The 24,867-nt window shown below is 35.6% G+C and overlaps 1 protein-coding gene across 1 annotated transcript; it reads left to right on the top strand.

Annotated features, from left to right (window-relative positions):
* Nucleotides 1-7,174: 7,174 nt before the first annotated feature.
* Nucleotides 7,175-24,099, top strand: LOC132309585 (exopolygalacturonase-like). Its single transcript, XM_059807878.1, has 5 exons — nucleotides 7,175-7,448; nucleotides 22,601-22,671; nucleotides 22,775-23,074; nucleotides 23,229-23,747; nucleotides 23,875-24,099. The coding sequence occupies exons 1-5, from the start codon at nucleotides 7,175-7,177 to the stop codon at nucleotides 24,097-24,099; spliced, it is 1,389 nt and encodes a 462-aa protein (XP_059663861.1).
* The last annotated feature ends 768 nt before the right edge of the window (nucleotides 24,100-24,867 follow it).

The raw sequence follows: 24,867 nt of genomic DNA, 5'->3' as shown, positions 1-24,867 counted from the left end.
ATAGGGGTCATCGCGTAATTAACGAAAGTTATTGCAAAATACCTCGTTTTGAGCTTGGTTCCTCGTACAGGATTCATTTTCACTTTTTGTCAAGTCGCACACTCTTAGAATTGTCTTCTAGTCATTTTCCCCAGTTTTAGGGTTTCTGACCTTAGTTGCCGCCGAACTTGTTCGGGGTATATCTTTCTGCTTGGGACTCAGTTTTTGATGCCGTTTATTTTGTTGTTCATTTTTTTTTTTCATTTTGGTTCTTTACTGTTAATAGTGTTTTACCGTTTGAGCGCGTTTGCGCGAATTCCATTTTTCCAGACCCGGCGGGAACCATTCGGGGCACTTTTAGGGTTTTTCTCTAAATAGGTGCTTCTAAAATGAAAAGTCAAAAACTTCTTATCTTTTTCCCCTCTCTTGGCCGGTAGCCATGGCAGCCCAAGGGGCTGCCACCCTTCTTCCTTCTTTTCCGGCCTCTTCTCTTTAGTAAAATTTCGTAGTGCCTTAGTGTTTATCATAGGCCTTGGCAAGGCGATCCTTTCTCCCTTATTAGAATCCGGTTTTGGCCATTTTTTGAGTTCAGGTTTGAAGCCAAGTTTGGATTTTGGTGTGACCTCTTTAGGGTTTAATGTTCACCTTGTTGTCCCTGACAAAACCCCGAAGTATCGTCTGATTCGGAACAGTTTTCTTTTGGTGGCTTTTGAGATTTTCATCTCAAATTAAGGTAGGGGATGTTATAGGATTCAATTCTCGGTATATTGTATGTTTTTTATGCTTATACAACTTGTATACATGCCTTTGTATTAATTCTACAATTTAATTTAATTTAATTAATTTCTTGGTATAAAATTTAATTCGCGTGGTTGTATATAGCTTGGAACTAAAATGTGGCACGCTATTAAATTAGGCCTTGATATGCTTATTAACATATATTAAATTGGGAGTATTTGAATAAGTATTGCAACTTTTATTTAATAATTTTCTTTTATGAAAATTTAATTCACATGATTGTAACTAGCACAAAATTAATTTGTAATGTGATATTAAAATAGGCTTTTGTATGTTCTTTAAACTATGTTAACTTGAGGACATTTGGAGTTGTTTAAAAATCTAAATATAATTAATTAATTAATTAGCTTAATTAATTTTATTTTAAGTGTTTTAATCACTTAATTGGATATTTGATGTGATATATGTGATAACCAAGCTATGTCCTTTAACATATATTAATTTGACGCTATTTGGAATAAATTTGAAATCTAGAGAATTTAATTATGTTATTTAATTAATTTCTATCTACTAGTTCCATGGATTTAATTATATCTTAGAAGTTGTTTCTATATTTAAATCATGGACTTGGACTTGTTGTATATTCACTTGGTTATGTTTTTAGTATTAAATATATTGTTATCTTATGTAATGAATTGCACACTTTGTATTTGACATTTAATATGCCATTGTAACTTGAATGGCTAGGGCATATCTTGTGTGATTTTTCATAACTTTGATGTGCATGGTATTTGGTTATGTGCTTTTGGTATGCATGCATATACAATTGTTGCACTATTTGTTGATTTTGGAAACTTGGGATGTCGTTTGTCTTGACTATGGTTAGAGTAAGGCTCTAATGTAGGAGGTATGAGTTCTCCCCACCTGTGCGCACTTGGTTAGTAACCGGAGGGTTAGCAACCCTAAAATCACTACATATCGGTCTGATCCGATTTGATGTCGAAGTATTTCTATTTTTGTTGATTTCACATTTTAAATTTCAAGTTGACAACTTTAAGACTTTATACCCTGTTGCGATATTTCGGATGTTCCAATTTTGTTTTATATGTCTACCCTTGTTGATTTCGTATAATAAATTTCAAGTTGATAGTCTTTAGAATTTATATCTTATTGTGTTTTTTTGAATGTTGCAATATTACATAATTTCATAAATATTGTAGTTTATGTTAGAAATGCTTAAAGTAGCTTAGGATGATCCCTGAGTCTCACTTTTGACATAGACGTTAGGTGGAATGATCCACATTGATTAATTTATAATAATTTGATAAATTTGTAGAACGTTAGGTCTATGCATGCTCATTCCTTACGAGTAACTTGTTTACTCACCCCAAAATTATCGGGTTATTTTTCAGATGCGGATACCTTGGTTTGGGGTGCACAACATCCCTAGGTTGATTCGTTAAATTGATGTATTTTTAATGTATTCTTGTTCACATGCAAGTGTTAACATGTTTTTGTTTTATTTATAAAGATGTAATGCTTAGCTAGGTTCAATATGCTGTTTTTGCCTTATGGTATGTAAACTGTACTTAAATGCACTATTTAAAACCTATTTGATATATATGACACGAGGCCAAGGGCCACAAATTTTAAAGTTCAAGTGTATCTATTTAAATTTCAAGTTTTGCCTTTGAAATGTAATTTTTCTAACTTTGGAGGTTTGGCAAGTGATTTAGAGTAAATGACATGTAATGAGGTCATGGGCCATTGTAACATATTTTTATATATAATGTACGTTTGTTGGCATGTTTTACACAGCTTTAAATTTAATTTTTGGACCATTTCATGTTGGGGTTTGAGGCTTAGGTGAAGTCCTATCAATTCTGGTGTATAGCAGGTCTTTCAGCACCTTCTCAAGTCATTTCGGTCGACCGATAGCTTTTAGGATTTAATTTAAATAGTAAAAAGTCATTTTCCAGTAGCCTACGTACTATTTTGGTCACAACCGATCAACCAATTCTTCAATTCAGCCGAACAAAATGACTTTTCCTCAAAATTCAATTTTTGGTAATTTTGGGTCCATTTCGGCCGACATAAATAGCTCACACACAAAACTGCCCATCAGTTTTGTATCAGCTTTGTTCGTTTGACTTCAATTGGTCATAGCTCCTTCATTTCTAATCCAAATTGGGGTGATTCTTGAGCTTAAACTCAAGAATTTTTTGTTGGCTTTCCAATGGTACCAATTCCATTCCAGATTCAAATCACAGTGGGAGTTATTCATATTTTAGTAAGATAGTGTCAGATTTTGTTTAAATCGGGAATGGGAATCTTGTGGGATTCTTGGCCAAAATTCTTAGAACCTCTTACAATGTTGTAAAATAATTAGTTTAGGTTGTATAGACCTCATTTGACTTGCTTGGAGTCAAATTTCCATTCTCATTCATGAATTGACCATTTTGCCCTTGATTAATGAATCTTTGCCCGTTTTGACACTTATTTTCTCTTTCGTTCTCCTTGTGTTCCGTGACTTCATAGAAGATCACTTTGGAGTCTTAGGGATGATTTATATTACTAGACACCTTTGTTTTATCTTTCACTTCTACATTTCGGATCCGTTACTGGGTCAACTTTTAGGTTATCATTGACGCACCGGGTTACAAAATCAGGGCCGTCACAGGTGGTATCAGAGCTCCTAGGTTTAAAAACCTATGACGACGGGTTTTAGGTGCATATCATGCTTGTGTTACCATGCTCTATGTGTTTATATGCTTCATGATAACATGTTTTGGTTTGATAACATGTTTGAGTGTTTATGTGCTATATGTGGTATGCCGTTTGTTTAACATGATTGTATTCTAATGTAAAGAGCATGACATATGATGTATGCTAGATTAGATTGGTATATGCATGATTTTTTTGCATTTTTGACAGGACTTGGGATTAGTCATGGGATGTTTGACTTGAGGTTGAGTTACTTGGTGAGTTAGCACTTGGGGCGGTGGTTGGTGTGTCTGGTTCTATTTAGGCACACTTCTTTGATTTTTTTAGCAATTGTCAGCACGGTTTTACAGTAGTTTAGGTCGTTGTTGGCCTAGCATTGGCTTTAGATAGGTGGAGGGTCACTTTTTGTTTAGGCTCTCGTGAGATGAGCCATTAGGTATAACCGTAGTACTTGACTTGTTGGTTTCGCGCCATGATGAGGTTATGGACACTGTAATACCCCTAATTTTAAAAGGACAGTCCTGGAATTTTATTTAATTATTTTAAATGGTTTTTAATTATTTAATTGGTTGTTTGCTTGTTTTAATTGACTAGAGTGGATTTTGTTTTCTTTAGTTGACTTAATTGTTTTAATTATTTGATTTAATTGTTTTAGTTGGGTGTTTAAATTTCATTTATTTGCTTATTTGATTTATTTTATTTTAATTCAATTAATTGTGTATTTTTCTTTAATTGATTGTTTAAATTTATTTTCTTACATTAACTATTAAAGTGTATTTCTCTTTTACAAGCACGTCTAAATTTAAAAACGCTAACCGACTTAGGTAGTGGATGGATTCTAGAGTTTTATGTTTGAACCTAGCCAACTTAGGGTAGGTGTAGGATTTAAATTAGGGTTTCAATTAAAACCTATAAATATATAAGTATAGGTCTGCCAAGGGTTTTGTTAACCCTATTCACGTAACAAAGTCCTACAAAGAGTTGTGAGGGCAGAGAGAGAACCAGAGAGGGAACTTGAATGATTCACAAAACAGAATCAAGGAGGGAAGTTTGGTGTGTGTAACTGGACTGTAATAGGAGCAGCAAGGGCTGTTAAACACAACGAATGTGGCCGGAGAAGATAGAGGCAACAGTTAGAGATTTTGTATCCAAAGTCTCAAAGGCAAGTTTCTGTTCCTGCTCTTTCCCTTTAATTCGTGTTATGTGCATGCCTAGCTAGACTCCAGGGGTTTAAATACATGCTAAAACTGATTTAATCATGCATGCTTAACTAGATTAAAACAGAGGGTATATGTTTTTAGTTTCAGTTTCTTACTTTGAATGGTTGTGGAAGTTTTGATGCATAATTGTTGTTTAAGATAAATCTTTGCATGTTAAAATACTTAAAATAGTTTAGTATGGACGTATGGGATGTAGGTTGAAGCTTAGAGGCCTTAACAATGGAGTTTTGGGGCTTATAGGGGCTGAACGGACGAAAAAGACGGCTTCAGCATCACCTTAGCCGACTCGGTTGGGAACTGAGTCGACTAAGTTGGCAACTTAGCCGACTCAGTGGGAAACTGAGCCGACTAAGTTAGGAACTTAGCCAACTCAGTTGGGAACTGAGCCGACTAAGTTAGCAACTTAGCCTGCTCAGTTGGCAATTGAGCCGACTAAGTTGGGCCGCAACTTGGATTTTAGTTTTAATTGCCCATAATTGTGTTGGAACCTATTTTGATTAATCTAAATGGGTTAAATGGACTTTGGAGGGTTCTAGGAAGCATAATACACTTCTTATATTAAAGGAATTAGGCAATATGGATTTATAAATAATTTTTATAAATTATTTAAGGGATAGTTTGTTGTTTAATTGTTTAACAGTTGTGTTAAATTGTTCTAAATGATATATATTATTGTTTTAGACCTTTAAGATTATAGGTAAACAATGATTCACAAATGGATTAAGTTATGGACAGTGTATAGTTAGGGGAGATCCTACATGTTGAGCTTTGCAAATGCTAATCAGTTTACACTTTAGAACTTGGAGGATTACTTTTATATGAATTAATTTTAATTAATCATATTTGGATAGGATTATAACTAACATGGATTACCTGAATTTAACCATGCTTGTGTTGGATCAAATTAATATTCACTTTGCAATTCAACTGTATCAGTTTATGGATATTTTGGAGGATGTGAACGCTTATACTTGTTTAGCTGTTTACATTATTGAAATTGGATTTTTAGGCTCTCTAATGACTGCCTAGTATTGATATACTTGTGTTAATTTATATTGATGCATGCTTTGAAGGATAGTTGTTGGATGTATATAATAGTGTCGTTTATTTAACTATGCTATCTGGAGGATTATATGTACCGGTATGGGACGGTGACATACTAGGTATGGACTAGTTCAAACACTGTGTTCTACCTAACTTGGATTGAGTTATGGACCAACCATAAAGGTTAACTTGGATTGGTTTCAGGATGAATTTGTTATACATATATCAAACCACAATACAGATGGTTAATATTTTGTATTAGGAGTACAAAATTTATATATTTATTATATGGTGCCACAGCATGAGCATGAGTCTCAGGACCATGGTTCGGGTGCGTATATCACCTAGGATGGATAACTGGATATAGGTGTTGTTCCCTGGTAGGTCTAAGTACTCATGCCCACCTTAGGGTGCGTATTCGCATGTTGCCTTCTATTCAAGCTGAGACAGATCTATTGGACTAGCGAGCGTCCTATAGTGTGTACTGTATATATATATATGGACTACTCTAGATATTGTTGAGTCTATCTAGGATGTATTTGCGTATCGGATTCCTGTTTGGATTGTAGTAGAATAGGACTTGCATGTGGGCCTGACCCACTCTTTTATTTTTTAGGTGTTCGTCAGTTCCAGGGTTAGAGCTTGGATGAGTAGAACAGATACAGACACTCATTCCTGCGACTACGTAGGAATACTCTCTATGTTTAGCTTTAGATTTTACTTCAATTGTTTTAGTTTCAGTTTGGGATTTTAATAAGGGGTCCACTGGATGGATTCCCGAGTTGTATGGATTGGAGGTTTTGGGAAGTTGGATTTTATTATTATGATTTAAGGATTTTATTATTTAATATTCGTTCAGTGTTATTATTTATTTCATTATTTTGTATTCCGTGTTCGTTTTAACATATTAATTGTTTAGTATTCCCTCAGGTTCGGGCTTGGGCTTGATCAACCCGTGTCTCGGATCCGAGGGGTATCACAGTTAGTATCAGAGTATTCCAGGTTCATGTGTTTCTAGGATGTTTCATATTAAGACTTCCGCGTAGCGTTCTCTCTTGTTTAGAGCTTAAGATTAGGATTCGTTGAATTCCTTTACGGTCCATTTACAATCTTACTGATGTCTGTCTGTCTATGTTAACAGTATGGTTAACGCTAGAAGAGGACAGAACATGAACAGTCGACAGAGGAGATTGGCACGTAGGCAGCAAGAACGTCTGCGGCATCGGCAAATGGGGGAAGAGTAGCAAGTGCCTAGGTTGTAGGAGGAAGATAGTCAGTTGCAGATAGAGCATGAGGAAGTTCAGCATACTCAGAAGTCTCGGCATCAGGCCTACAATCAGGGCAGGAAACCGTGTTTTCTCCTCAGTTAGTTTACACCATTGTTCAAGCTGTAGCAGAGGGCATAACAACTGCACTTCAGAATCAGCTACACGTTCAGCAGACACTAGAAGCATTACCAGTGGTGCAGAATGTGTTTAAAGGACATTGTTATACCTGCGGAGATTATGGGCATACAACCAGACAATGTATCGGGTTCGCCCACAGACAACCGAATGGGGTACCACAGGCAGGACGGGATCACTTACGGCCTAACCAGCAAAGGATGCCGTTTGGTATTTTTAGAGGTACTTGCTATTCTTATGGAGAGTACGGTCACACTTCCAAGCAGTGTCCTAGACAAGGAGATACCGGGCCGTCCAAGTAGGAGGGTACCGAATCACAAGGAGGATGGTTCTTTTAAGAGTAATTTTAATTACTAGTAGTGGAGGAGGTATTAGTATGATGTAGTACGGATTTAATCATGTACATTAGGATTATGTTAAATAAATAAATACCTTACGATTATTTGTTTGACAGTTTTGGTTTGGAAAAGTTCTTAATAAAATGAACTCACGGTTTTGGTTATTTTATTTTGTTTTGTGATGGCTTGTGTGTGAGTTATACACATATGGTTTTATTAAGCTGTATTAGAATGTGTAAGTTGGGATAATAAATGTCTATCACAGTGGAGTGATTGGTTTTGCTCAGGCAAACAGATAATTGCTTGTGGTACATTATGTTTAGACAGGACGATTACCAAGGAGTTTATAAAAGAGCTTGTGTAAGTCAAAATGGTAGTTTTGGTTTAGAAGGAAGAATTCCCAGGATAGAACGATAATCTAAAAGTGGGAAGATTGTGGAGCATTTTATTTTTACCTTATGTGTTTAACTCTACGGAGTATTCAGAAACATGGGATTTTCATGGATTGGGTGGTGACACACATATGCAATAGGCCTCGGGATATTTTTACACTGTTAGGCAATACAGCCATTTTACTTGGGAGTGATTTGCCTATGACACTAGATATTGGTAGACTCAGATTTCTAACCAATCTAGTAGTCCTAGACATGCACATATTTGATGTGATACTTGGGATGGGTTGGTTATCCCTTCCATGCTCAAGTTATTTGTTTTGGATAGGTCTATTGTGTTCACTATACCTGGTCATGATGTTTACGTCGTCGCTATGCCACATTTTAACGGGGACACTAGCACTTATTTGTTTTGTATAGAGGAAGAGAGGATTACTGTATAATTGGATAGCGCACCAACTATACAGGACTTTCCGGATGTCTTTCAGGAGATTCCAGGATTGCCACCTAATCGCGAGATCGATTTTTTTATTGACTTAGCTCCGGGCACGACGCCTATTGCTAGGGCACCATACAGGATGGCACCACTAGAGATAAGAGAGCTGAGGGATCAGATTCAGCAATTGCTCAGTCAGGGTTTCATTCGTAGGAGTACATCACCTTGGGGAGCACCGGTTTTATTTATGAAGAAGAAGGATGGTTCGCTCCGACTGTGTATAGATTACAGAGAGTTTAACAAGGTTACAATTCGTAACAAGTATCCTTTGCCCAGGATTGATGACTTGTTTGATCAGTTGAGGGGAGCCACGTACTTCTCCAAGATTAATTTGCGTTCTAGGTATCATCAGCTGAGAGTTAGGGAGCAGGATGTTCCGAAGATCGCGTTTCTTACGAGATATGGATCTTATGAGTTCCGTGTCATGCCGTTTGGGACGACTAATGCACCAGCAGTGTTCACAGATTTAATGAATAGAGTCTTCTGGGCTTATTTGGATCAGTTTGTCATTGTCTTTATTGATGATATCTTGATTTATTCTCGGTCGGAGGACGATCATGCTAGACATCTTCGGATAGTCTTACAGATGCTTCGTGAACATCAGTTGTATGCCAAGTTTGAGAAGTGTGAATTTTGGCAGCGGGAAGTGAAGTTTCTGGGTCACGTGGTGTCAGAAAGGGGGATAGCAGTGGATCCAGCCAAAGTTTCAGCAGTGGTCGAGTGGGGACAGCCTACTTCACCTACCGAGATACGGAGTTTCCTCGGTTTGGCAGGATATTATCAGAGGTTTATCCAGGGGTTCTCTAAGATAGCTGGACCACTCACGTACCTAACTAAAAATGGTGTACAGTTTGTGTGAAATGAGCACTGTCAGCGAGCTTTTGATGAGCTCAAAAGGAAGTTGACTTCTGCACCAGTTCTATTTACTCCACAGAGCGGGATCGAGTATCTTATTTATACGGATGCTTCATTGCAGGGTCTTGGATGTGTTTTAATACAGGAGGAGCGACCGATTTCGTATGGATCTCGAAAGCTTAAGCCTCACGAGTTTAATTATCCAACGCATGATTTGGAGTTAGCAGGTGTGGTTTTTGCTTTACGTATTTGGAGGCATTATCTGTTGGGTGAGTCCTTCAGATTATTCAGCGACCATAAGAGTCTGCAGTATTTGTTCACTCAGCAAGAGCTGAATATGAGACAGCGCAGGTGGTTGGAGTTTGTGAAAGACTATCACTTCTCTATCCAGTATCATTCAGGGAAAGCGAATGTGGTGGCAGATACACTCAGTCGCTGACCTGTTGGTAGTCTTTCTGCTCTATTCACTACTGAGTGGAAGGCTTTGAAGACGGTGGATGAGTTGTCGGATGCTTTATTGGCTTGCATGGTAGTTACACCTTCTATCATTCACAAGGTTTTGAAGGCACAACTCATGGATCAACAGTGCATTGACAGAATTACAGAAATAGCTTCCGGGGAGGTTCCATTTTAATATGTTGGGGCTGATCGAGGTTTAAGGTACAAGGGACGGTTAGTGGTACCTTCTACTGACGAGTTGAAGAAGGATGTAATGACGGAGACTCACCATTCTGAGTTTTCTGTTCATCCAGGACGAGACAAGATGTATCAAGGTATGAAACGGCAGTTTTGGTAGGCAGGTATGAAGAGGGATATTGCTTTATTTATCTCTCAGTGTAGTACTTGTCAGATGGTTAAGATTGATCATCAACGGCTGCCAGGAGCTCTACAGCCACTGCAGATACCAGAGTGGAAATGGGAGAGCATTTCTATGGATTTTGTGGAGGGATTGCCCAATTCTTTCAAGAGTTATAAATTCCATTTGGGTCATCGTGGACAGATTGACAAAATCAGCTCATTTTTTGCCTATTCGCACTGACTTCACTTCGGAGCAGTTAACGAGACTATACATTACAGAGATTGTGAAGTTGCATGGCATTCCATCATCTATTATATCAGACAGGGATTTGAGCTTCGGGTCAGGGTTTTGGAAGAGTTTTCAGTAGGCTTTGGGTACAGAGTTGCATCTTAGCACTGCGTATCATTCTCAGACTGATGAACAGACTGAGAAGGTTAATCAGATCATGGAGGATATGCTTCGGTCGTGTGTTCTTGATTTCAAGGGCCACTGGGAGGATTATTTACTGCATGTGGAGTTTGCCTATAACACTAGCTTTCAGAAGACTATTGGGATGGCATCGTTTGAGGCGTGATACGGCCGACCGTGTCGATCGCCTGTTTATTGGATGGTAGTTGGAGTAGGTAGAAGAGTTATGCTGATCGTCACACTCGTGCTTTGGAGTTTTAGGTTGGGGATCAGGTTCTACTCAAAGTGTCACCTATGAAAGGAGTAATGCGCTTTGGGAAGAAAGGAAAGTTATCACCACGGTTTGTCGGTCCTTTCATGATTACGGATCGAGTTGGGGCTGTAGCTTATAGGTTGGCATTGCCGGATAATTTGGATCGCGTACACAATGTGTTCCATGTTTCCATGTTGCGGAAATTTTTGCGAGATGAGGATCGGTATCAGCATATTGATGTTGGGGAGATAGAGTTGCAGCCGAATGCAACATATTTGGATCAAATCCTTCGTAATAGAATTATTCCTTTTGGTTCGAGTTCAGTGGAGTGATCACCATGAGACTGAGTCCACTTGGGAACGAGAGGATGTCATTCGCTCGCAGTTTCCTGGATTATGGGAAGAAGGTAAGAGCGAATTCCGAGGACAGAATTCCTTTTGTTAGGGGGGAAGAATGTAATATCCCTAATTTTAAAAGGACGGTCTTGGAATTTTATTTAATTATTTTAAATGGTTTTTAATTATTTAATTGGTTGTTTGCTTGTTTTAATTGACTTGAGTGGATTTTGTTTTCTTTAATTGACTTAATTGTTTTAAGTATTTCATTTAATTGTTTTAGTTGGGTGTTTAAATTTCATTTATTTGCTTTTTTGATTTACTTTATTTTAATTCAATTAATTGTGTATTTTTCTTTAATTGATTGTTTAAATTTATTTTCATGCACTAACTATTAAAGGGTATTTCTCTTTTAAAAGCACGTATAAATTTAAAAACGCTAACTGACTTGGGTAGTGGATGGATTCTAGGGTTTTATGTTTGAACGTAGCCGACTTAGGGTAGGTGTAGGATTTAAATTAGGGTTTCAATTATATCTATAAATATATAAGTATAGGTCTGCGAAGGGTTTTGTTAACCCTATTCATGTAACAAAGTCTTACAAAGAGTTGTGAGGGCAGAGAGAGAACCGGAGAAGGAACTTAGGTGATTCACAAAACAGAATCAAAGAGGGAAGTTTGGTGTGTACAACTGGACTATAATAGGAGCAGCAAGGGTTGTTAAACACAATGAACGTGGCCGGAGAAGATAGAGGCAACAGTTAGAGATTTTGTATCCAAAGTCTCAAAGGCAAGTTTTTGTTCTTGCTATTTCCCTTTAATTCGTGTTCTGTGCATGCCTAGCTAGACTCTAGGGGTTTAAATACATGCTAAAACTGATTTAATCATGCATGCTTAACTGGATTAAAACAGAGGGTATATGTTTTTAGTTTCAGTTTCTTATTTTGAATGGTTGTGGAAGTTTTGATGCATAATTGTTGTTTAAGATAAATCTTTGCATGTTAAAATACTTAAAATAATTTAGTATGGACGTATGGGACGTTGGTTGAAGCTTAGGGGCCTTAACAATGGAGTTCTGGGGCTTACAGGGGCTAAACGGACGAAGAAAATGGCTTCAGCATCAACTTAGCCAACTCAGTTGGGAACTGAGCCGACTAAGTTGGCAACTTAGCTGACTCAGTTGGGAACTGAGCCGACTAAGTTAGGAACTTAGTCGACTCAGTTGGCAATTGAGTCGACTAAGTTGGGCCGCGACTTGGATTTTAGTTTTAATTGCCCAGAATTGTGTTGGAACCTATTTTAATTAATCTAAATGGGTTAAATGGACTTTGGGGGTTCTAGGAAGCATAATACACTTCTTATATTAAAGGAATTGGGCAATATGGATTTATAAATAATTTTTATAAATTATTTAAGGGATAGTTTGTTGTTTAATTGTTTAACAGTTGTGTTAAATTGTTCTAAATGATATATATTATTGTTTTAGACCTTTAAGATTATAGGTAAACAATGATTCACAAATGGATTAAGTTATGGATAGTGTACAGTTAGGGGAGGATCCTACATGTTGAGCTTTGCAAATGCTAATCAGTTTACACTTTAGAACTTGGAGGATTATTTTTATATGAATTAATTTTAATTAATCATATTTGGATAGGATTATAAGTAACATGGATTACCTGAATTTAACCATGCTTTTGTTGGATCAAATTAATATTCACTTTGCTATTCAACTGCATCAGTTTATGGATATTTTAGAGGATGTGAACGCTTATACTTGTTTAGCTGTTTACATTATTAGAATTGGATTTTTAGGCTCTCTAATGACTGCCTAGTATTGATATACATGTGTTACTTTATATTGATGCATGTTTTGAAGGATGGTTGTTGGATGTATATAATAGTGTCGTTTATTTAACTATGCTATCTGGAGGATTGTATGTACCAGTATGGGACGATGACATACTAGGTATGGACTAGTTCAAACACTGTGTTCTCCCTAACTTGGATTGAGTTATGGACTAACCATAAAGGTTAAGTACATCTCATATTTGAGTCATATCAATTGAGAATTAAATGACCTACTTTGGTTTCAGGATGGATTTGTTATACATATATCAAACCACAATACAGATGGTTGATATTTTGTATTAGGAGTACGGAATTTATATATTTATTATATGGTGCCATGGCATGGGCATGAGTCTCAGGACCATGGTTAGGGTGCGTATATCGCCTAGGATGGATAACTGGATATAGGTGTTGTTCCTTGGTAGGTTTAGGTACTCATGCCCACCTTAGGGTGCGTATTCGCATGTTGCCTTCTATTCAGGCTGAGACAGACCTATTGGACTAGCGAGCTTCCTATAGTGTGTACTGTATATACATATATGGACTACTCTAGATACATATATTGGACTAGCGAGCGTCCTATAGTTTGTCTTGAGCTATCCACTTCCCCAAAGTGGGAAGAGTACTCTATTTTCGTGTTTGTCGTGTTGACACTTGTGGGAGAATAGGGTTTCTCCTCTTTTTTTGCTTCGAGTAAGGGACTCCACAAGGAGTGAGTCTCTTGTCTTGGTAGCGTTGTGCACAGTTTTGGGGTTGGTCGGTCCTTGAAGATCACCATTGTTGTCTTGAGTCATTGGTGAGGATTTGATGAATTTTAGTCAACTTACTTCCCTGTAAGGGGTGAAGTCTTTGACCTTGTTGTCTTTTGTTTCAGAGACGGAGTCGTGGTGTTATCCTTCTTAGGACTGGTGGTTCCCTTTCTTTTATATCTTCCCTTGGGGAGTTTTTGCCGGGTAGTTGACGGAGTTTACTGTGCTTAGAGTAAGTTAATTGGTGTGAGGTCGTTTCACTAGTGTCTATTTGATTGAGGATTTGGTTGATTCGTTGTGTGAGCTTGACGCTTGTTTAGGGATGTCTTCTAGAGACTTATTTTGGTTTTTGGAAACCTGGATATGGTTAACTATCAGGAGAGGTTTTAGGGAATCGCTGTTGGATATGGCTTGTTTAAGGAGTTTTCTCATCCTAGTTATGACTAGGCGTGGTTTTGAGGAATCATAGTTCTAATGATTGTTTATTGATTGAAATTGAAGAATTTTAATTTAGCTTGGTGTTGCCAAGCACGGTTTCGAGAGATTTGTTTTGTGGCCTTGGTTGTCGGGATTTTGATGTGTGTACCACGTGGTGGACTTGCTTTTCAAGGATTTAGTTATCCATGATAGGGATGTAGATTCGATGTTTGATTACGGTATGGTCTTGTAGTTGATCTATTTCAGGATGGTATCTAGGATTTTGGAGGTGCTGATTCACTTGTTAGGCTTAGGATTCGTGACTAAGGTTGTTGATATGGGTGTTTTGCAGTGTAGAAGTTGTTGGCCCTACTTGCACTGAGGATTTAAGGCTTTAAGTGTAGCAGTGCCTATGATATTATTGTCAGAGTTTTGGGATTAACTACCCTAACTCTTACAAAATGCCTGGTTTTCGTAGTGCTTTTAGTAATGATGATTTACGACATTGATGTCATTTGTATCAAGAGGTTTCATGGGTAAACCTAGTGGGGGCTGGTTATGAACTAGTACCTTATACTGTTATGCTACCATATAAAGTTGTGTGTTGTGGGCAGGTGCTAGTTGTCGTCGGTTCTACCTTACGGATGAGTAAGTGTGGGCGGACACTAGGCACTGTCATTGCTACCATACATTTGAGTACGTAGTAGGCGGGTTCTAGTCGCTATTCGTACTGCCACGTAGTCTTTGTTCTGTACCTTAATTTGATATGGGATTATCTTGTAGATCTTTTGGTGGTTATTTTTGGATCGGTATGATGGTTTTTCAGGAGGGATGTTTATGGTTGTTCTGTTCCTTTGTCTGACCTTGGGTTCTGTGTGTGAGTTTTGACTTGTGGCGTAGCTGTATGGTTAATTTTTTTTTAAGAGGTTGTCCTGTCGTGAGCACGTGGGTACGAATGGCATTGGTTTGTATGTTGTCTTTCAGTTTTGGGATTGCTTTCATAGCATGTTGTGTGGGATACTCAGAGATGTACTCCGTAGTTACCTTGGTTTCACTTTTTGTTTTATCGGGGCCGGATTTCGGGGACGAAATCCCTTTAAGGTGGGAAGGTTGTAATGACCCGGTCATTGTCCTTCCTTTCCTTTTTCTTCAAATTTTACAGATAATTTTTTTCCGTTGTCTTTTCTTTTCTGTGTTCAGATAAGTGCTTGGGAATGGTTTTCGAGAATCTTTCCCTCCGGTCTTTTTCCTTCCTTTCCTTTTTCCTCAAATTTTACGGATAATTTTTTTCCGTTATCTTTTCTTTTTTATGTTCGGTTTCTGTCTCTTGGTATCATCTTGAGTGCTTGGGAATGATTTATGAGAGTCTTTCCCTTGGATTGATAATTTTCTTATTAGGACCGCGTCATTTCCATATTTTCATTTTCCAACACTATTCACTTTTCGTCCTTTTCCCCATTTGTCACTTCTTTGGTGTAACCTCACTTATTGTGCTTGAAATTGATTTTCGACTTCACGTACTTTCATTCTATGTGGTTTCCACAAAATTCGTACCTTTACTTTTGTAGAAAAGTACTCCAGCTGCTCCCCGTGTCTATAGGGGCATGGATGCATAGTTTCTTCGGAAACGTTTTCTTTTCTTGGAGTGTTTTTCATAAATATATTTTAAGTATATTTTATTTCAGGGGTTTTAAAAAAATATATCTTTTCTGGGACAGTTTTGCAGTTATCCCTTTTTGTAGAGCCATTGTGTAATTAACAAAAGTTATTGCAAGATACCTCGCTTTGAGCCTAGATCCTTGTACATGATTCATTTTTAGTTTTCGTCGAGTCGCACACTCTTAGAACTGTCTTCTAGTCGTTTTCCCCAGTTTTAGGGTTTTGACCCCAGTTGCCGCCAAACTTGTTCGGGGCATATTTTTCTGTTCGGGACTCAGTTTTCAGCGCCATTCTTTCGTTGTTCATTTTTTTTTCATTTCAGTTCTTTTTTGTTCACTGTGTTTTACCATTTGAGTGTGTTTGCACAAATTCCACTTTTTTGGACCCGGCGGGAACCGTTTAGGGCAATTTTAGGGTTTTTCTATAAATAAGGGCTTCTAAAATGAAAAGTCAAAAACGTCTCATCTTTTTCCCCTCTCTTGGCCAACAGCCCAAGGGGCTGCCACCCTTCTTCCTTCTTTTCCGGGCACTTCCCTTTAGTAAAATACCGTAGTGCCTTAGTGTTTATCGTAAGTCATGGAAAGACAGTCATTTCCCCTTTATTAGAATCCGGTTTCGGCCATTTTTTGAGTTTGGGTTTGAAGGCAAGTTTGGATTTTGGTGTGACCTACTTAGGGTTTAATATTCACCTTGTTGTCCCCGACAAAACCCCGAAGTATCGTGGGATTCGGAGCGGTTTCCTTTTGGTGGTTTTTGAGATTTTCATCTCAAATTGAGGTAGGGGATGTTATAGGATTCAATTTTTGGTATATTGCATGTTTTTTATGCTTATACAACTTGTATACATGCCTTTGTATTAATTCTACAATTTAATTTAATTATTTTCTTGGTATAAAATTTAATTCACATGGTTATATATAACTTGGAATTAAATTATGGCATGCTATTAAATTAGGCCTTAATATATTCATTAACATATATTAAATTGAGAGTATATGAATAAGTATTGCAACTTTTATTTAATAATTTTCTTTTATGAAAGTTTAATTCACATGGTTGTAACTAGCATGAAGTCAACTTGTATTGTGATATTAAAATAGACATTGGTATGTTCTTTAACCTATGTTAACTTGAGGACATTTGGAGTTGTTTAAAAATCTAAAGAAAATTAACTAATTAGCTTAATTAATTTTATTATAAGCTTTTTAATCACTTAATTAGATATTTGATGTGATATATGTGATAACCATGCTACGTCCTTTAACAGATATTAATTTGAGACTATTTGGAATTGATTTGAAATCTAGAGAATTTAATTATTTTATTTAATTAATTTCTATCTACTTGTTCCATGGATTTAATTATATCTTAGAAGTTGTTTCTATATTTAAATCATGAATTTGAACTTGTTGTATATTCACTTGGTTATGTTTTGAGCATTGAATGTATTGTTGTCTTGTGTAATGAATTACACACTTTATATTTGACATTTAATATGCCATTGTAGCTTGAATGCATAGGGCATATCTTGTGTGATTTTTCATAACTTTGACGTGCATGGTATTTGGTTAAGTGCTTTTTGTATATATGCATATACAATTGTTGCACTATTTGTTGATTTTGGAAACTTGGGATGTCGTTTATCTTGACTATGGTTAGAGTAAGGCTTTAATGTGGGAGGTATGAGTTCTCCCCACCCGTGCGCACTTGGTTAGTAACCGGAGGACTAACAACCCTAAAATCATTACGTGTCGGTCTGATCCAATTTGATGTTCAAGTATTTCCATTTTTGTTGATTTCGCATTTTAAATTTTAAGTTGATAACTTTGAGAATTTATACCTTGTTGCAAAATTTCGGATGTTCCAATTTTGTTTTATATGTCCACCCTTATTGATTTCGTATAATAAATTTCAAGTTGATAGTCTTGAGAATTTATATCTTATTGCGTTTTGTTGAATGTTGCAATATTACATAATTGCATAAATTTTGTAGTTCATGCTAGAAATGCTTAAAGTAGCTTAGGATAATCCCTGAGTCTCACTTTTGACATAGACGTTAGGTGGAATGATCCACATGGATTAATTTATATTAATTTGATAAATTTGTAAAACGTTAGGTTTATGCATGTTCATTCCCAACGAGTAACTTGTTTACTCACCCCAAAGTTATCAGGTTATTTTTCAGGTGTGAATACCTTGGTTTGGGGTGCACAACATCCCTAGGTTGATTCGTTAAATTAAAGTACTTTTAATGTATTCTTGTTCACATGCAAGTGTTAGCATGTTTAAGTTTTGTTTATAAAGATGTAATGCTTAGCTAGGTTCAATATGCCATTTTTTCCTTATGGTATGTAAATTGTACTTAGATGCACTATTTGGAACCTATTTGATATATATGACATGAGGCCAAAGGTCACAAACTTTAAAGTTCAAGTATATGTATTTAAATTTCAAATTTTGCCTTTGAAATGTAATTTTTCTAACTTTGGAGGTTTGGCAAGTGATTTGGAATAAATGATATGTAATAAGGCCATGGGCCATTGTAACACATTTTTATATGTAAAGTACGTTTGTTGGACCATTTTATGTTGGGGTTTGAGGCTTGGGTGAAGCGTCATCAGTTCTGATGTATAGCAGGTCTTTCAGCACCTTTTCGATTGACCGATAGCTTTTTGGATTTAATTTGAACAGTAAAAAGTCATTTTTCAGTAGCTTACAAACTGTTTTGGTCACAACCGATTGACCGATTCTTCATTTCGGTCGACCAAAGTGACTTTTCCTCAGAATTCAATTTTTTGGTGATTCTGGATTCATTTCAGCCAACCGAAATGGCCATTTTGGCCGACCTAAATAGCTCACATATACAGCTGCCCTTCAGTTTTGTATCAATTTTGTTCCACTGATTTCAATTGGTTATAGCTCCTTCATTTCTGATCCAAATTGGGTGATTCTTGAGCCTAAACTCAAGGATTTTGAGTTGGTTTTCCAATGGTATAAATTCCATTCTCAGATTCAAATCATAGTGGGAGTTATTCATATTTTAGTGAGATACTATCAAATTTTGTTTAAACCGGGAATAGGAATCTTATGGGATTCTTGGCCAAAATTCTTAATTAGAACCTCTGGGAATGTTGTAAAATGATTAGTTTAGGTTGTATGGACCTCATTTGACTTGCTTGGAGTCAAATTTCACTTTTCATTCTTGAATTGACCATTTTGACCTTGATTAACGAATCTTTGCCCGTTTTGACACTCATTTTCTCTTCGTTCTCCTTGTGTTCCGTGAATTCATGGAAAGTCATTTTGGAGACTTAGGGATGATTTATATCTCTAAAGATCTTTTGTTTTATCTTTCGCTTCCGCATTTTGGATCCGTTACTGGGTTAACTTTTGGGTCATCACTGACGCAGCGGGTTGCAAAACTAGGGCTGTCACACTCTTGGTATTTTTGAAAAGAAATAAAAAAATATTACATTTGTTAGGTGAGAAAAGAAAGAAAATAGAAGGAGATAATTAGTATTAACTATTTATCGTGGTTGGCTGATAAATAAAGGGAAAAAAAATGATAATAATCAGGTTTTGAAAAAAAAGTAAATTATTACTTCAACAATATCCATTAGAAATAAATAAAATTGCTGAAAGGCTTAAACTGTTGGGATTTATATGCCTTGACATAACAAATTCTTGTTTAGATTAAAGTGACATATGTTCCTGACGTATCTGAAATATTTATGCTTTATACAATTGGTGAATTCAATGTATTATATTTCGATTCATTATGGAATTGATAGTGTCCACTTAATTAGAAGAGCTATTTATATATGTATGTGATGGCGATCAATATATAAATATAAATAGTAATCATAAATTGTTCATAGTCGGTAATTATGGATGGACTCATAATTAATTAAAACTTGAACTAAATCCACGTTAAGTTGAGATATAGTGTGAGAGCCGTCATATCCAATTGCTCCCTATCACTATCATGGCATTTGACTCTTAAGCATGAGAGAAATATAGACTCTTTTATTAATTAGTAATTACTTTGATTTGTTTAGCGAAATCTTCGGAATCCTTAGACCGATAATTTGGGTAATTATGTAATTAATAGTTAGAGGGTTATATTTTCAATATTTGTATTATTGTTACTTGTATTTATTTTGTATTGATTATAGTTATGGTTGATCACAAAGTAAATTCGAAGGCCTTCGTGTGTTTTTAGACAAAATGATTTATTATATATTTATTTATTTTAATTATTATTTTTGTCAAACAAATGTTTTGTTGTGATCGAGTCAGAAATAATCAAAGGTACTAAAATAAATATATTAATTAAGTAATCGGATTGATGGCTTTATTTATCCGATAACTAATTATGCATAGAGGGGTCAAAGTACAACATTGACTTAGAGGTTATTTATTATTTAATTGGAGTTCAATTAATTTCTTTTAGTGGAATAGAAATTAATTAATGAATTAATTTAATTGGGTCTATGGATCGGGCCAATTATTAATTCATTGTAACCAAGAAAATAATAAGCCGAATAGGATTCTCACTCATAGTCCAACTAGATATTGGAATCCTATTAAATTTGAGATATGTGAATTAGAGATGGAGAACAATTTATGGTTTACTTTTCTGATTTTTAAGTTGCCTATATATACATGGGTTCATGTATATTTTAGGGGAGACTTTTGGAAAAGAAAAGAAATATATTTTTTCTCTCTCTAAATTTTAAGGTTTGCTTTCTCATCTAATGGAGGCTCCTACAAGTCTAATTTTTCAAGGTCATTCATGGAAGTTTATGGGTAATTCCTAAAGGCAAGACCATTACCAAGAAGATGGAGATCTAAGGAGAAGGCATCTAGCAAAGGGATCTACAATAAGTAAAAACATTCACGGAGAGATCTAAGGTTTACTTAAACATTTGATGTAAGTGTTCAATCTATTAATTGAATGATACATCATATTATTATTTTTGCATAAAACTTGTGATGAATCAAGATCTATGAGTCAAAATCTCCCGAAAAGTTTTTAAAACTTACACGTTTCCTAACATAAACGGGTTAGAGAGACAGCAAAATAAAATTATGACTTTTCCACATTTCTTGATTATGCTATTGTGTCTAGTACACTCTCTCAGTAAAATGAAATAACATACTTGAAGCCAGCTTTACTGTGTTCGTAATGTGGCACAATAGACAGACATGAGCAGAAATTAAAGAAAAATGATTTTCTAGATGTGGCTCTTAATTGTGCAAAAATTAGCTGTTTTTAAGCGTGTCACATTTTCTTCACTAATTTTCATTTAATTGGTTAAAACTAATTAGGAACTTTTCACAATTTAATGGCTCAAAAGGGATACCAATGGCAATGAGAACAAAAAATAGAGGAATTGAGAGGCAAAAAAATCATATTTGTTTGACAAACAAGACAAATAGGAATATAAACACAAAAAGATTATTTCAAATTTCAAAGCCTAGATGTGGTATTTGAGAAAAATAATCATTTACCTATAAAGTTAAGGTTAGAATGTCACATCTTTTAATATTGGAGTGAACTTTAGGAAAATAGAGTGGGAATATGCTTTTCTTCTTTAAAAGACAAAAATAAAGAAATTAAGAGTTATTACCATAATTAATTAAGTTTCCTATAATTAAACATTTTATTTTCACACCCAAAGAAAACAAATATTTGGTAAACTAAAGGAAAATGATATTATTGACGACTTTAATACCCCGACATTAAATCGACAAATATAAAAATATGACGTGGTTATTCCAAATTTCAACTTAAATAGTATCATTACTACTTCCATTTGTTTCCATAAAATACTCCATTTCCCTTTCCCTTTCCATATCTTTTCAGTTTTCTATAGCCCCTGTCCATATCTTCTTTTTATTTTATTTTTCTAAGTAAGTTTCAAGGTACTCAAATTTAATAATTAGATTTGTACAAAATCTAGAGTAAAAACTGTAATATTTTATACTTTTTCAATACTTTCGCAATTTTTTTTTTTTTAAATTTTTTTTCTTCTTGCCTTTGTTTTTGGGAATTAGATAGATCATTAACTTTAATCAATATAGCAATTAACAAATTCCAATCAAAGTAATAGATAAATATTAATCATCAAAAACACAATTGAAGTATCTTAATGGTCCTTACAGAGATGCAATTTGAAAAGATACTAGATTAAGATAAACTTATAAAAAAATAAATAACAACTTTCCAAATAGTCAATTACCATGTATTTTATAATGGTATATTTGACATATGGGTAGCCACATAGACTCGGTGAAGTAGCAGGTTTTTATTTGTCGTGCCAAATAGTAGGACTCTAAATGTTAAGAAATTAGGAAGGTCCTACACATTTAGAATAGTATAGATATAGATATAATTTTTTTTTTAGGTAAGTAAATTTTATTTGTTCTTTGTTTTCCCACCATTCCATCACTTGGCATCAAAATGTTCACAAATCCCAATAAAATTTGGATCAGCCTAGACTTGAGTTGTCCTCAGTTAATCTAGCAGTACTCAAAAACTAAAACCAATGCAATCAAGAATTGGTTTAAAGTTCTGAGAACGGTATTCATATTTTATATTAAGAAATGTAGAAATAATTCAATAGCAAGTTTTAAAATCAAATTGAATAAGTTGAGGATGTGTTACAAGGTGTACCAAAAGAATTCTTATGTTAGAAATTTGAATTAGCACATCTCACCATTATTTAAGGAAATTACAGCACATTACAACTAAATTCATACCTCGAATTAGCAAAAATTGGTTCAACATTTTAGTGGTGATGAGCATCGATTTAACACTATAAATATCTTCCAAAGAAGATTGGAATTTCACCAAATTCATTCTATTCAACAAATTCAAAAAAAGAAGATGGGTTTGAGATTAAGTCTTAAGACAATTTCTCTGCTGCTAATTCTAGCACGTGTTGCAGAAGGAGCCGTTTATGATGTAACAAAATTTGGTGCCAAGCCCAATGCAGATATTAGACAGGTGAGTGCTATACACACACACACACACACATATATGATGTTCAAGTCCTATGAACTTAAATAATTTTGTTTACAATCACTCGTTACTCATTCTTGATTTTTAGGCTCTTTTGACTGCTTGGAGAATGGCATGTGGAACGAGAACTGCAAGCACAATTATAATTCCAGCAGCCACATTTTCGTTAAGTCAGATACTTCTTCAAGGTCCTTGTGGTGCCCCTATTGGGATTGAGCTCAAAGGCATCCTGAAGGCCCCTCCTCTCAATCAAATCAAAGCTGATGCCTGGGTTGTTTTCCAGAAAGTTGACCGCTTAAGCCTATCAGGTGGTGGAACTTTCGATGGCATGGGTGCCGAAGCTTGGAAAACTTGTGTCCCAAAGAAAAAATGCCCTCCACGTCCTTCTGTAAGTAGATTCATATAAATATTTATACGTGTATACATATATATAATATATTTGCTTCTGAAATTTCAAACTTCAATTAATTTTGTTCCATATATGTAATTTTCCTTAATAAGTTATATGTCGTCTTTGTGACTGGATGATATATAACATGCAGGGTGTACGGTTCAACTATGTAAACAATTCTATGATCAATGACATAACTTCCAAGGACCCCAAAATGTTTCATATTACTGTTTTCGGAGGCACTAATGTGACTTTTCAAAGACTTACCATCGTTGCACCAGAAGATAGCAGGAACACTGATGGACTCCACATTGCACGTACAAGCAACATAAAAGTCCTTGATTCAAAAATAGGAACCGGGGATGACTGCATATCATTTGGCGATGGTGCCCAAAATATTCACATTGAAAAGGTGAAATGTGGACCTGGTCATGGCATCAGCATTGGAAGTCTCGGCAAGTACCCAAGTGAACAACCTGTTTCTGGAATTACAGTTAAGGACTGCACCCTCACTAGGACAATGTATGGAGCAAGAATAAAAACATGGCGTGGATCCCCTCCTAGCACCGCCTCTGATATTCGTTTTGACGGTATTACCATGGACAATGTTGCAAACCCCATCATCATCGATCAAGAATACTGCGATGCAAGATTTAAATGCCCAGCTAAGGTACTTAGACTTGGACTAAAAATCAATCAATTTTATTATTATTTTTTTATATTGTTTTCTTTTTCAACAAACAAAGAAATTTAACAATTTCATTGATTTGCTAATCATTTTCGATGTTTAATTTCAGCCTCCATCTAAAGTTAAGATCAGCAAAGTGAGCTTCAAAAACATTAAAGGCAGCTCCAAAACCCCGGCTGCTGTCAAGCTTCTTTGTAGCAAGGATGTGCCATGCGAAAATGTGGAGTTTGGTGACATTGAGCTGACCCATAATGGAGGCCCTGCCAAGTCCGAAATTACAAATGTTAAGCCAATTGCTTGTGGCAGAGTAAATCCTGCACTGGGAAGAGCTTAATCTTCTTGGTTCTAATCAACTCCAAAGGAAGGTTGAACAAAAGTTGTTTCGTGAGTCGCTATTTTATTTTCTCCTATTCATGCTAAATGCATGATATTAATGTTGACAAAAGCAGTGTATTGTTTATTGATAAATAAACACTTATTGGATTTATCAAAAGGGCCTCACAATTGAAAATTATAAAATTATTCAATTCATATTGTTATGTCAGTTTCTTTTTTCAGATGTACGTTTGGATTGAGGTTATTATCCTTGAGATTTCATCATTGCGACTTTTGCTAGTTATGCTTCAGGAGAATATGATTCATCATTCCTGCCACATAAAAATTCCTTAAAAGAAAATGATGCAAACGTATATACAAATTTATATATAAGCACATATATATATAGTTAGTCATAAACCATTTTGTTGACTAAGAAAATGTACTCTGTTATTGAATGTCTCTAAATACTGATTATGCATTTTGATCAAATATTAAACCCAAAGAAAAGATATGATCATGTCAATTCCTTTTTAACTAAGTTTCCCAAGCTGCCATCTCATTCATTGAGATTAGTTGAAGTAGCTGGTGATACACCTCCAAGTTTTGCAACATCCAATTAACATGACCTTGGTAAAATATTACAAAGAAGATGGGGAGATTGATGGTGATGTACTAAGTAGGATTGAAGCCAACTGGACAAAATAGAGGCTAGGTTGTGGTGTCCTTTATAACAAACGAATACCAAAAAAATTATAACCAAAAAAAAAATTGTATGGAGTGGAGT

Source organism: Cornus florida, unplaced genomic scaffold, assembly GCF_030987335.1.
Source record: "Cornus florida cultivar Cherokee Brave unplaced genomic scaffold, ASM3098733v1 CherokeeBrave_3.0.0_Hap2_Chr05, whole genome shotgun sequence".
NCBI classification, from domain to species: Eukaryota; Viridiplantae; Streptophyta; class Magnoliopsida; order Cornales; family Cornaceae; genus Cornus; species Cornus florida.
The sequence above is the reverse complement of the archived record's forward strand: the minus strand, read 5'-3'. Positions and strand labels throughout refer to the sequence as shown.

What these genes read in the sequence shown, in the direction of transcription:
- LOC132309585 (XM_059807878.1), top strand. Translation starts at nt 7,175, where the DNA reads ATGTGTTTAAAGGACATTGTTATACCTGCGGAGATTATGGGCATACAA. An exon ending in GGAGGATGGTTCTTTTAAGA is followed by an intron (nt 7,449 to 22,600) that starts GTAATTTTAATT and finishes TGCTAATTCTAG; the next exon opens with CACGTGTTGCAGAAGGAGCC. An exon ending in GATTTAAATGCCCAGCTAAG is followed by an intron (nt 23,748 to 23,874) that starts GTACTTAGACTT and finishes GTTTAATTTCAG; the next exon opens with CCTCCATCTAAAGTTAAGAT.